The sequence below is a fragment of the Geospiza fortis genome, unplaced genomic scaffold (assembly GCF_000277835.1).
Source record: "Geospiza fortis unplaced genomic scaffold, GeoFor_1.0 scaffold75, whole genome shotgun sequence".
Lineage (NCBI taxonomy): Eukaryota > Metazoa > Chordata > Aves > Passeriformes > Thraupidae > Geospiza > Geospiza fortis.
Window position 1 is genome coordinate 4,354,573 of NW_005054360.1, and position 14,388 is coordinate 4,368,960.

The 14,388-nt window shown below is 36.7% G+C and overlaps 1 protein-coding gene across 1 annotated transcript in view; it reads right to left on the reverse strand.

Moving 5' to 3' along the window:
- Nucleotides 1-11,925, reverse strand: part of PARD3 (par-3 family cell polarity regulator) — a 397,383-nt gene extending 385,458 nt beyond the window's left edge. The window contains exon 1 of the mRNA XM_031059323.1: nucleotides 11,818-11,925. Within this exon, the coding sequence (XP_030915183.1) occupies nucleotides 11,818-11,925 (108 nt within the window). The remainder of the gene's footprint in view (nucleotides 1-11,817) is intronic.
- Nucleotides 11,926-14,388: the final 2,463 nt, after the last annotated feature.

Below are 14,388 nucleotides of genomic sequence, written 5' to 3' on the forward strand. Positions count from 1 at the left end.
TGGAGCATTTAGAAGAGAAAAAAATACGTTCTTGAGTCAGAAAAGCCCTTATTTAGATCTTTCCAATACACAAAAGTTATCAAAATGGACCTTTGTCTAGAGTGCTTCATTTCAGATATATCACCCACTAACATGTTGTAACCAAGCCAAAGTAGTAAAAGTCTCTTAAAATTACTCCCATAATTCTGCATCTATGAATACTGGAGTTCAGACACACATCTCTGTAAGAATTTTTAGCAAAGCACTTTTTCTGGAAGTGACACCATAAAAGATTTAGCTAAAGCAGATGATGCCTTTTTATTTTTAATAAAATCAGAATTTAGAAGATTAAATAATGAAACCAGCAAGACTACACATTCAGAACTTGTTCAAGCAACAGCCTGAATTCAGTAATTGAGCGTATTTTTCATTAACCACTAGAGGTCACACAGTAACCATGGCAAACATCCAAAAAATGAGTGGAGTCAAGAACCTTATGGTCTGTTAAATCAAAATACACAGGTACTCACTGATTTGCACCCACAAATAAAATTCTGAAATTAATGTGAGTAGCCTAGTTCCCCAAAAGATTCAATGAACTTGAATGTTCACAGATGTCATTTAGTATTTTACATTTTCATAAAATTGAGATTTATTATTTTTACTTTTAAAAAACACATCAAATAATGGGTAGGAGTGCAGCAGGATTGTCAGAGCTTGCAGCACTTTTGAAGGTTTTTCTGATTTCTTCAAGTCTTTCCTCATTTGAACTTCTGGAACTTCAATTCAAGAAAAACAGCTTCAGCTATGCCTATAATTAACACTACAGAATCCCAATAAGCTGGAATGTTCTACTATTTTACTAGTGAATTTCTTGCTATTTAAATAGACATTTTAACATTCCAAGAACAAGAGAAATAGTAATAAAACCAAATATGATCCCACACATATAAGATACATTGTATTTTTAATCTTATACCAAAATTTACACGGGACACAATAACTGACATTCTCTTACATCTGAATGGATATATGCCCTCAAAACTTTAGATGCAGTTGGAATGGTCAGGGTCTGAAAACTACTTGCTTGCAAGAAATTCACTTTAGTGCTACTGAAAATCTAGTCTATTTCAAAACTTTTGAAGAAACACTATTTGCAAAGTGTTAAAGTGCTTTATGTTGTACGCAGCTAATTAAAAATTCCCTGTGAAGTTCATTTAAACCTTTCAAGAAGGTGCACACAAGTGCAGAGTAAGAGATGGATCAGAGTCAGTGATCCTGTACTCCTTCCATGTCAGATTAAATTTTAGGGATCAGTATACAAAGATACTTTGACTGACTCACTTTTTATTCCCTTTACGACAGTTCACGCTGCATCTTCTCTTTGGAGAAATTTCATTTAATTAGATCCCAACAACAAAATATAAAGAAAGACCTGTGCATGAAAGTCTTTTACTACAGCAGAGCAGCACTGCCAAGGCACTAAACTGCCCTCTAACCCAAGAACTGGTCCCACCAGAACAGGTGCTTCTGTTGACTTGCATTACCTGTTCTGGAATAAGTAAGATATTTCACTCCCTAAAGCTCTCAGTCTGGTACATTTCAACATTAAAAAAAAATAACAACAATGAAGAGCAGTGGAACAGCTGTAATCTGAATAATAATTTCAAAAGTTTCAGCACCCGTCATGTTTTTCAGCACAACAAACAACACTACCAAAGCTCATAGGACAATTCTTGCACTACAGGAGCAATTCCTTGAGACAAAACAGAAATCATAAATCACGTCTTAAAAGCAGAAAATATGCAGACTTTTCTCAACATAAAATTAAAACCATAAATCCATCTAGCTCTTAAGAAATATTACAGGAAAAAATACAACTTTAGTTGCACACAAGCTTGTATGCTCACACATACCTACAGACACACACATTTTAAGTCAGCAGAGATTCCTTACTGCTTCATAGTAACACAGCCAGATTTACAAACTCCACAAAAATTTAGAAGGCAAGAATTTTTTCTGAGGAATATCCAAATACAAACCTGCTTTTTCTGTGCCTGCCTTTTCTGAGCACCCAATGTAGCAGACTTAAAGCTAAGAGACTTGGACTGTCTCCTAACTTTCACTGAATCTCTCCGGCGATCATATGAAAAAGACGACGACTTCTTTGTAATTTTCCTCTTAGGTGTGTCTGCCATTTCATCCAAAGTATGGTTACATTCAAGTAAAAAGCATCCCAAGAAAGTAAAAACTCAGTATCATCAAGCTCCCACCAAGCTTGTATGAAACAGTCTTCAATCTACAGGAAATCTAGCAGCCTGTAAGGAATGGAGCCCACTGAAGAACAGTTTCAGTTCTTCCAACAGGTTGTAAAAAATGAAACAATCCAATGGTCCTGCAATGCTGAATGTCACTGAAGAGCAGGCAGAACTCCTTCTTGCTGTTTAAACTCAGACAGGCTTCAGCAGTGATGCTAATCTGAAAACGTAGTGACTATCCTGCTGAGCACGCTAAAGGTGAACGGGAGGTAGCTCCCTGCACACCAACTGGGTGTGGAAGTACACCAACAGGGTGTGGGGATGAAGCAGAAGACTTTGGGTTCAAAGCACCTTCTTAACTCCTTCCTCTCTGGGCTACTGCTGGGAAGTCAACTGAAAAGTCAGACTGGGGAAAGCTCCTCAGAAAAAAACCAGCACTACTTTCCTGTCTTTGGATCCAAGGCCCTTTCTGAAGAAACCTTCAGCATGCAGTAGCCACCCCATTAAATGCATTAGGGGGCCTATTTTAATCTAATTTAAATATTCTGTGCTCTCTCCTTGTCAGTAAGACTATTCACACTACAAACCTAGGAGATACTTCAACTTCTAAGTCAACTAGAAAATAAAGTACCTGACTCTGAACCTTACTGTCCTTCCTTGGAAATAACTATGGAGTTATACCGGTCTCTTAAGACCTGTTGGTATCAATGGATAAGAGGGTAATGAATTCTCATCCCAGTGACAGTGTGGGAATCTTATCAGACAGCTGAGATTGCAGCTTTTGTACCAGGACTGTGTTTAGGTAGGAATGTCTCTCTTGCATAAGGTATTAGTCAAGGAACTCTACAAGGGTGTAGAGCCCTGAGAGTTGCTGCTACTGATTCCCATTAAACAAAACACATCCAAAGGGCCAAGCTCTACAAACCATTTAATCCATGCTGAAAGACAAGGACAAAAAACTACCTTTTGACAAACTTAGGCACTGACCAGGGTCTTTTCCAGAAACTCTTCCTTATTTTATTCATGATGCTACTTCACGTACAAAACAACTATGAATAATTTATAGTTGCAGGATTATCCATTACTGTAATTAAGCTCTAATATGGGTCAGTCCTCTGGTGTATGAGTCTCACTACCTCTGTTAGGAAATATCTGTGAAGCTGGAACAGCATTTCTTTTAAGACCTGCTGATATCAAGGAATAAGTAAGTAGTATTAATGAATCCCCATAACCAACCTTTCCTGCAACTTCTTCCTTTGTTGTAGGATGAATAATCTACCTCTAGTACACAGTGATGTTGCTAAAATTAAGCAAAAGCTATCAGAATGTTAAGTATTTATTAGCCATAATGGCCTAATTCTAGATTCACTGCACATTTTGTGGAGATTTACACTGTGAAAGATTAGAAAGCACAGCTCCATATTATCTACAACTATATCTAACCAGTGAATCTGTAATTATTACAAGATATAGAAAAAATCCATTATTAAATATTTTTAGTACTAAGTCTCTCTTAATTGTGATGTGTTTATAATACTGTAGCAGTCATTATCTGTAGCCACATAATGACCTTCAATGTTACTAATATTTGACACTGAGACCATGATCCCTTCATTAGTCTGTGGTTTTCACCAAAGTCTAGATTAAAGAAACTTTTTCTCACAAACTGAATCCTACTTAAATTACCAGTTTCTGTGATTTACAAGCATGACCTTTTTGAAGAGTTAAAATAAGCAGAGAATTCAGTAGTATGTGCTTGCAAATGACATCTCAAGAAAAAACATAGCCTCCAGAACTTTGTGAAGTATCTATGACATTTGATAAACATCACAGATATTCTGATTAAAATTAAGGTCAAGAAAAGTTAGAAAACCTTTTGCAGACAGCTACTCTTATGACAGTTCCAATTGATACCCCAGAGCTTGCACTGAAAAAACAAAGACCACTTCTCAATACCACCTCTGATTCTACAGCCATGTATAGTTTGCTTCTGACAACATCTTTTCAAGGCTGAGATCCTGGTCCATTTAGACACTGCTGGTGGAGGATGTTAATCTGTACCTGGAGTCAGTGTTGGCATTTGCTCTGTGCTTTTTGCCGTGTCTACAAAATCATTTTTGGTTGCTTGGTTTGGTGCTGGAGGAAGCAGAGGGCTCATCAGCAGCACACACAGCAGAGAGATCCTACCACCCCATGCTGCACCACAGAGACCACTCCAGCAGCTCCATAGGCACCACTGAAAAACAAGGTCTCAGCCCAGTCATGTTCCCATTCTTCTTCTTCCTTCATACCTCAACTACTCCCAACTGCAAAGTCCTCTCCCTTTCCTCCTCACCTTGCCAGGTCCTTTGGGGAATTTACAATATTCATGAAATAGCAGAAAAATACTCAGTTTTGCAAGGAAGAGTCTTCTGCCGCTTGAGTGAACAAATCTGCCAGAGTTCTTATGAGCCAAGCAGCAGCACTGGGATGAAAACACTGGGCAAGAGACAGAGACAGGGCAAACTGCTGGAAGCCTTCTGAGACCTGGTTATGTGCCTTGCACATAAGCCACTGTGTCCAGAGATATATTACAAAATCAGAAACATTCTCCCAAACTAAGAGCAAGCTCAGAACTCATTAGTTTCTGTATTCAGTTAAAGCAGTATCTCTCCTAAAGCACATCACCTTTGCCAAAATGATATTACATCCACCATGTAATTGTCTACTCCCTGGATGCTTCTGCAACTCTTCGTGAGCAGCATTCACCATCCATGTGTGGTTTCCCACACAATAATGGAATTTGTCACTCCAGTATTCAAATCTTCCTTCTCTTCTTTCAGAACAATTGCAAACATATTGAACAATACATGCTCTATTTTCCATCTTCAAGCCAGTTACACATCCATAAAACTCTTCCTCTTATTCTATGCCAAGTCTGTGGTGTTTTTGACTGTGCTAACCCAGTCACTGTTGCTCAGGTCTGTCTTTCTGCTGAGAAAACAGGCATAATACTGTGAAATATTACTTTCTTGACAATACTGTCAAGATCTTCCCCAGTATATCATATTCATGCATGAGCCTGCTATTCCTCAGAGAGCAGTTTTTACCAAAAAATTCAATTTTCAGAAGTCAGATTTACCTGCAGCTCTTCAGATCTCCCTGGAAACTGATTTATGGATTTACAAATGTCAGTCCTCTCCTACATGAGAGTTCTTAGTGCAAAAATACAACTGTTTCAGTATTACAGGAAAGGAATTGCAATATTGCAATTTTTCTCAAAAATACACAGCAAATCATGAATGAAAATGCTGTCACCACATAGCTAGGAAAAACTAAGTGATGATGAGATCAACAATTTGAAGAACAGTGCTGAAAGAGGTAAAAATTAAGGACAACACTTAGGAGACAACTTTAGTTACATCTAATATCTCTTATGGATTGAAAAATGCATATTCCACTATTCATGATTTATGACCTTTATTTCCTCACTTCTCTGGATATATGACTATAGTCTCATCCACGAACACTGTGAAATTAAACTTTAGTTGGCTATTAGAAATATTACAAGCATTTAAATACCATTCTTTGACTGAAGATAATATTTATATTTTGAGTATGTTACTTTCAAATCTGTTTTTATTAAATAGCAGCTGGGAATAAAGGCTGTGTAAATACTTTGAATTTCTACTTTAAATTCATCAGCAAGACAGACCTAAAAATCATCATGTGGCCATGCCAGCATTGAGTCAATAGTGTTAATGCAAAAACACCTGGTTTAAATGGACACATTCTGGTTTTACCAATTTTTCAGAATTTCAGTAATACAAAATGTCAATCTCTAAAAGCATAATTAAAACATAAACCACTGCCAAACAGCAGATGCCATCAAGAGCCCATTGTTCAAAAACTGAAGTTGTTTAACAGAAAATAATCATGGGGTTTTTATATGACAGGTTTCTTTCCCAGTATCAATACTTTCCCAAGCTCAGTGGCTCAAGCAGTTATTTTAAGCTGTTACAAGAAAAGAATGCCTTATGCTCAAAATGTCTTTTGCCAAGTCACTTGTGAGTAACAACAAATTGTTTCAAGGTCATCTCTGTTTTCCTGGGATACTGGGAATGAAGACACAGAACAAGAAGAGAGAAGCTGCACAGTGTGGAGAAGATAATCATGGCTATAGTTGAAAATTAATTTGATAGAAAGGTTCTGAGGGGAAAAAGGGTATACCAATCATGGTATGGTAAGTACTGCAAATCATATTTCTGAGCAATTTTTTGGGGCATTTTAAGGTTTTGCAGTCAGATTTGCTGCATGGGACCTGGAGAACTTGTTTCTTCATTCAATCCAGGTTGTTAATCTGTTAATGGCAGAAACAAGAAGCACAAAGAGTTATTATTCTCTACTCATGATTTTAGGGTTGTATTCTTAACTTGCAGAATCAAAGAGAAATCACATGTAAATTCTGCTGCATGTTTGCTTAAATGAGGCAGAGACACACAGAATTTAGAATAAACAACACTACTTTGAGTATTCTGATTATGTAATGATGGAAATCTAAAGATAACACAACTTTAACTGCACAGCTTTCATTGACTTCAAAAGCTCTTGAAGATTTTTGAGTGAATGAACAGGCACAGGGTTACCAAAATCTCATTCCTTCTAACAGATTCCTGCTATCACAGGCCTACCCTGAATTTACTACAAAAATGGGGTCTTGCATAACTGGCCCAAAAAATAAGAGTGAGAAAGCAAGAATCAATAGCAGCAGGATACTGTAATCACAGCCCTTCAGTCCCTAGCTAGCCTTTAACCTTAACATTATAATGCGTTTGCTCAAAATAGCCTTATTTCTGTGTAGGCTCCCAGTTAACATTTGTTACAAACAAAATACAGTCATCCTTTCCAAACCACATTTTGTGTATCACATGCCTCTCTAACTCAAGAGAGCTTTCCAAGAGGAAGTAAACAAAACAACAGTATTATTTAGAATTGACCATCTGTTTTAACACAAAACCCAAAAGTTCATTTCCTTTCCACTACACTGGGAAAAGGTCCTAATATGCCTTCACATTATGTGAAGAAGCTGCCCAATGACTTTTTCCCACTACAAGTCTTCACATTTCAAGCAAGCAGGCACTAACTTCATAATAATATTAACAGAATCTCTGTAGGTCTCTTAAAAGCAGATGCAAATGAAGCACAATTGATTTCACTGAATTTCAGCTGCAGTTTGCTTACTTAACACAGTTAACTATAGTTCACGACTGTTTACAAATTCCATTTCAACACAGATCCATGAAATTAATCTCCATCCCATTCTCACCAGAAGTATTCCACTCAAACCAACAACTTGTGTGTCTTTCTGGGAGGTTCAAAGTTTGTCTAAGCAGCACTAAGCACCAACATCACCTTGAACTTCCAGTGACCTGGGCCAGACAGAGCAGCACACACACACAAACACTGTGGGAAGCAGGAGACTCCACTCCAGACCAAACCATATTCCTCTGGTTTTTATCACTGCACACAGTGGGTGTAAGCATGAATTGTGCAGGGTGAAGAGCTGACTGAATATTTGAAAATGTTAAGTTAAGCAAAGAAGGTCCATGCCTGCCTTAGTTTAGAGAAATAAAGCCAGGTTGTAAATCTGAGCATATACCAAATTACTGTGGTTATTTTTAAGAACCAGTGTTGAATTTAGCAGTGATAAAGGAATTTATAAGATGCCAAGGCCTTTAGGATTTACATGCTGTTAATCCCACATTAACTTCACAAAAATAAGTATATTGGAGCAAACAAATTTAGGAATAATTGACATTAGGTTCACACCTACATTGTTTCAAAGTAGCTCTATTTGCCCAGCTAACAGGCACTGGTTGTGATGATCAAAGGCAGATCCTTGTTCTCTCAGGAAGAAAAAACTCTGATTTCTCAGCAATATAGCTACACCAAACACAGACATCTTGATCTCTAAAGCTTCCCACTGAGCAACAGTCTGAGCATTTCTATTCATTAAAAATTACATATAATTGCAAACAAATTATTTTTTCAAGTTGTTCAAAATATAAATTACTATTTCACTGAGAATTCAAATGGGAGCAAGTTACATTCATACACATACTTTGGGTTTGTTGGTTGTTGTTTTTTTTTTAATGAGATTACACCACGGTTTTCTCAACATTTTTTCATTGATAAACAAGGGTCTGTGAGATCTCAAAATAAGAACTTCCATATTACATCCAAAGTATAAGAATTACCCAAAGTGTCTACATGCCTCAGTCTAGCTGAAGAAAACACAGTTAAAAATGGTTTTGTTGGGTTTTTTGCTGCTGAGAATGTCTGCCTACTAAAAACTGAACTGAGGTCATCAAGTATGCTATCATCAAGTTGGAAACTTATCAAGATGACATATGCTTTTTGAGAGTCTTCATGGAGAGGGCTACTCTTGCAAGTTACAGAAATCCAAACAAAACAGGTTATTAACCTATCTTTGAAACATTGGTCTAATCACTACACACACAAGAAACCTGTATTTTTAAAATAATGGAAGTAGGTTACACAGCTGACTAAATGCCAGCTGAAAATAAGATCTTGTTTCCTGTAGCCAAATATTTTTCACAAACAGTAACAAGTCAGTCCATTTGTATTCAGGTATACACAGAGATATAAATGTAAAAAACATTTCTGTTTCCATATTTGAAAACTATCCATATTTCCATAGTAAAACCTGGAAAAAATACATTTCAATAAATATTAACAAGTTTTCTAAAAAAATATTCAAATGAGCATTTATTTTTTTTATTATAATGTTATTACCTTTAACTGCATTAACCAAGCAACTTAACACACAGTGATATGTGTAATATAAATGCCCAATCTTATGCTGGCTAAGTTAGAGTGCTTTATGCACTTCCTCAATGAACTAAGTTAAAGGGCTTAAGTAAAGCTATTTCAGAAACAAACAAAGGAACAAACAGCTTAGCAAAATCAGTTTTTCCATGTAGTTTGTTCCATGTTTTACTCCTTTTTTTTTTAAGGAGGAACAACACTGAGCATCACAAATTATTCCAGAAAGCAACTGAAAGGGCTAACCCTTACTCATCCATTCTGTTTTAGTAAGTGACAAGAGAATTACAAACTATAGGGACAGAAGAAGCTAAATAAAGTCACCCTAGCATGCTGCATTTTAATGTGAAGGACGCCATCAAAGATACTTCTCTCATTCCATTCAGAACAGCTGCTCTAAGGGTCTTTGTATTTGTTATAGGACAAAACATTTTCTCCATGGAGACAGTGGAATAGGAGTAAATATATTCTTCACACCACTTAAGTGTTTTATTTTACTATGGCAGTTGACTATACAGAGCAATAAATCTATCAAGAGGACAAGTGGTCCTTTGCTGCTCTGTATTCAGTATTGTGCTGATATGACACTGCACAATTACAGCATAAAGCACCACCAAAGACAAAAATTACATTTATCACTGATCCTTAAGTCTAAAGAACCATGGTAAGAGCAAACTGATTTTCAAAAATACAGATGTCACGTAGTAAGTAACACAACAAACTTCTCTTCAAGAATGTAAGGAAGTTCCTTATGAAAATGAACACTAAAACACTAAGTGTTCAGTTTTCCAATATCCTAGTTTTTGTCCCAATTTTTAAAAAAAAGAGACATATAGGAAAATGTTTGATTTTAAGCACAGCTAATCCTACAGACTTCAGTAATAATTTAATTACATGTTTAGACACCATCTGTTTAAATGCCTTTTTACAAAGTATGCTTAAGTGTACAGATAAGATACAAAATATCCCTAACTGGAGATCTATTCCAAACCTGGCATTAAATGAGAAGTGTATTAGTGTATAGCAACACAAAACCAGTTGATACACTTGCTATGGAGGTAAAGTAACAACACAAAACTAAAGGAAGCCAGGAAGGTCAGCTGTAAAAACACACCACAGGAAACAAAAAACCAATGACTAATGACCAAAATACGTGAAAAGACCCAAACTTGAAGGTCAAGTGAGAATGACTAATTCAAGGATATAAACCAGGATAGCACAGTGCATGTTTATATTGCACCTTCCTAATCAATGCTGCAAGGTCCTTTAAAAAAATGAAATTTAACTCGTAGGTGCCATCAGTAGAGATGAGCTTGGCAAATGCAGAGATAAATATTACTAATTGCTAAGTATCTTGTCCATCTATACACAAAAACAATATTGTAATAATGACTTTGCTTGCTTCAATTGCAATCAGTTTTTCAGCTATTAGTCACGCACATAAAAACACCCACAGAGTTTCACTGTGAGGAATTACCCCACTTGAAGGCAGCAAGGCAAGGTAAGAGCCAAAGAATAAGGTCTTGAAGTCACCAGAATTCAAACTTCTGAGGGGAAGAGCACATGAGGAGCTAAGAAGTGCATTATCCAAGTAAGTCTCTGTGTGTGTATATATATATAAATATTTATATTTAGTGACAACTTGCACCAGCCTCCTCAAGGCCTGTAAGCAAAAGCTAAACTAATCACACAGCTGAGCACTTCACTATGAGATAACCAGCTAGAGGTTTTAATTAGCTTTTCATGAAATCTTATCTGGGCACTATTTTTATGGAAGAAATTCCTGAAAACTCAGCACTGTTACTCTATACAGCTTGAGTAATCCCAGCATTTCAGACAGTGAGGAGTCTTCATGTCCCAAGACTCCTCACATAATTTTTCTTTCTAAAGTCCTGGTTGAAATAACCATGTCAATTAAGTTTCGTCACAAGAAATAACTACAGGCAAAGTATGTATTTCTGAAAAATTAGCCTAAGAGTCATCATTTGGCCACTTTTCAAGGAGCCTTGACAGTGCCTGTTCTAACAGACGCAATTAAAGATACTGTCTGTGCAAGAGTGTGGTCCTGAAACATGCTTCCAGACTGAAGTCTGTATCAGGCTCAGATGCTTTCAAGAGCTTCAGCTTTCTAGAGAAAAGTACCATATTTACATGACTTCACAGTTTGCCACAGTGTTTCTTACCCACATTTTTTTGAACAAGTAATTCAAAGATACTTGTACCTATAACTTCAACAAATAGCCAATAAACAAAAGGCCTCTTAGTTGACTGTGATCTAAATCACTACTTAAAAAAGAATAAAAGCACTCAAGGCTCAGCAGTGTGCAATTACTGTCTCAAGTTCTCTGTAACTAGCAATTCCTCCAAAAACAATTTTTGGAAAAAAAAAAAAGCCAACACTCAATAGTTTAAAACCAGCAGGGTTTTTTGCACATATTTAACTGGTAACACAAAGCTACAATATCAACTTAGTTTTTGCACATTTATTTTCCACTGTTTGAGGTATTTTCATCCTTGCAACCTCCTTTTCCTATCTGAAATGTTAAAGAACCAGAAAGGATGCAAAGCCCATGATTTCAATTAAAAGAAAAACCCTGACAGTAACCAATTTCTCACATCTGTCAGGCAAACTACATAAAAAACATGTAAAATCTCTGTGTTGGCTCCCACTTTGGGACACATACAGGAAACACACACCACTGATGTTCTGATGTGCAGTTTGTGCCATGCTGCTTTTGTAGCCATGGGTACTTACACGGTCTTTGTCATCAGCTACGTCACAAAGAATGTCATCAAGATCCAAGATCCCACCATCCCCATGCTCCAGTCGATGGACTTGTATCCAGTAGTTTGGATCCTGCATAAAAGAAGAAAATAGTATCAGATTATCACATGCCAACAGGAAAATGTTATTCCACCATATAGTCAGCATCACAGTCCTGCAAATTCTTGACATCAAACATCTATTTAGGTCATATTTCTGTAAATAAATTTAAATTGAGATACCAAGCCCAAGTTCTTTATTCAAATTGCCTCAGACTAGATATGTAGTCTTCCCTCTTCTATCAGATCTGCATGAGTCACAATCCCATCACTGACACATAGGACTCTGACATATTCCAAATATTACTGCACATTACATTCCCAATATTCCTTCCATAAAAGGAAGAAAAATACATTGTCCACAAAATAAAGCATGCCAGACTGTGGTCAACAGGCACAAAAGGTTACATGCAGCTGTAAAAGATGTGAGGGTTTTACAGAACAGCTATAAAAGGCATAAACCAACATTTAAACGCCATCAAATCGCTTTCCACCTGTCCTTCACTAGAGGTGGTAAATGGAATATCTAAAACCTGTACTAAGAGCACTTTCACATTTGACATAAAAAAACATATATACACACAGATACATATACACATACACACACACACATATGCATACAAATGTGTGTGTGTGGCTTTGTGTTTATACAGGTGTCTATCAGTAACTGGGAGGACTGGCTTTACAGTCTTTATTACTACTTTTGATAGCAAAGAAAGCCATAGGGAGCAAGGCTGTGTCCACAAAGTGTCTCCAGCATATGACCCAAGTGCTGGTTAGTACTTGACATGCTATTCTTAAAGGATTTGTTTCCTAATGGGGGAAAGTTGCCCTGTAACCACCTGGCCTGATCATGCTCCATAATCCTGCTTCTCAAATACACCCCCCAACGCCCCAGGCTGTTGTTCAGTGTCTCACTGTAGAAGAGCTCCCTTGCTTTTCACTGAGAAGTCATGGCTGCACAAAGTTTCTGCTGGGAGGACCATCAAAATTGCATCCACTTGCAAAGTTCCTGACTTCCTAAAAATAGCAACTAGCATGAGTCTGTTTAGGTATGGTGTCTAGAAATGACAAAACAAACAAACAAAAATAATAAAAACATCACACCAAAGCCAAACCTGAACCGAACAAAAACCCACCCACACTAAAAATAGAAGTCATGAATAAATAAATAACCTCCACCCTAAAAGGCTTGAAAATATTTTGATTTCTCAAAGGTGGAACAGGATAAGAAATGGGACTACCAGAACTCCTTTAAATCCATATACGTATTTAAATCCTGACAGAACATGCTCCACAAAAGAACATAGATATTCATCTTAGCTTTAATATCCTAGAACTCTATTTGCAAATGATATATATGCATAGGTCAAATAATTTGGAGATATCTGGTACTATGAAACTTACTTCATTGTTTGTATAAGTACATCCTCCTTAAAAGCTGCCGTATGTCATCATCATTAGATGATCAGATTTCAGAACTTCATTTTACAGTCATTAGGCTAGCAATTCCATAAGTTAAATTACAGACTTTTTTCTCTGATTTCTTTAAGTATTAAATATCATTACCTTCCATTTCTTCTAAGCAAGTACTTATACAATTAACTGGATTTCTTGTATGTGGGTTTTCTCTAAACAGACTTACTGTTGTAGCATATTACAGGAGATAAGTTAGCATATTTTTTAAAAACAAATTTTTTAAAAGTAAAGATCTGGGAATATTTAAAAATTAATTACCTTATTCATACTGTCATGCATGTAGAGGTGCCTACATAGCCAGTTAATACACAAACCTGCTCTGTAAAAAAGGTACATAATGCAAACAACAAGGATAAACTTGTAAGTTTGAATACTCCACTAACACAGACAGGGTTGGACAAAGTCACCTGTGTGCACCAGAAATCTTTCAAGATTTCTTAGCAAACATGTTTGAAGGGAAGTCTTTGCAAACTCTGCTCTCAGATTAAAAAAAAAAAAAAATCCTTCCTCATCCTCCAGTCCATTAAAAAAAATCTCCTCTGCCTCTCATATCTACACCAAAGACTGAAACACATTTGGAAAGACCAAGATTTAGAAGACACAATCAAACAGCCAAGCTGTGAAGCACCTTGCACTCCTGAAGGACTTGACTCAGGTTTCCTCTGCTGAGATTCTCCATCTCAAAGCTAAGCTAGAACTGAACCATAGCCAGCCTTCACTGCAAAATCACAGACAGAAAACTTAGTTTGGGCTTTAAGAGCACCTGATCCCTCATATGTCACCCAATTCACCATTTTTGTTTGCAACAATTAATCTTCTTACTGAAGAATGGAAACATTAAAAACAGGTAACTGCAATACTGGCTCAGTGACCTGACTACATCCATCAAAACAAACAGCACCCAAGCTGAAACTACAACTTCAATATCCATGTATCCTTGTTTTTTGCTTGCTACCACAACTGTTTCCTACCTCCAAGGCAAATGTAAAAAACATTCACAACTACAGAATCAATAGCAGAAACA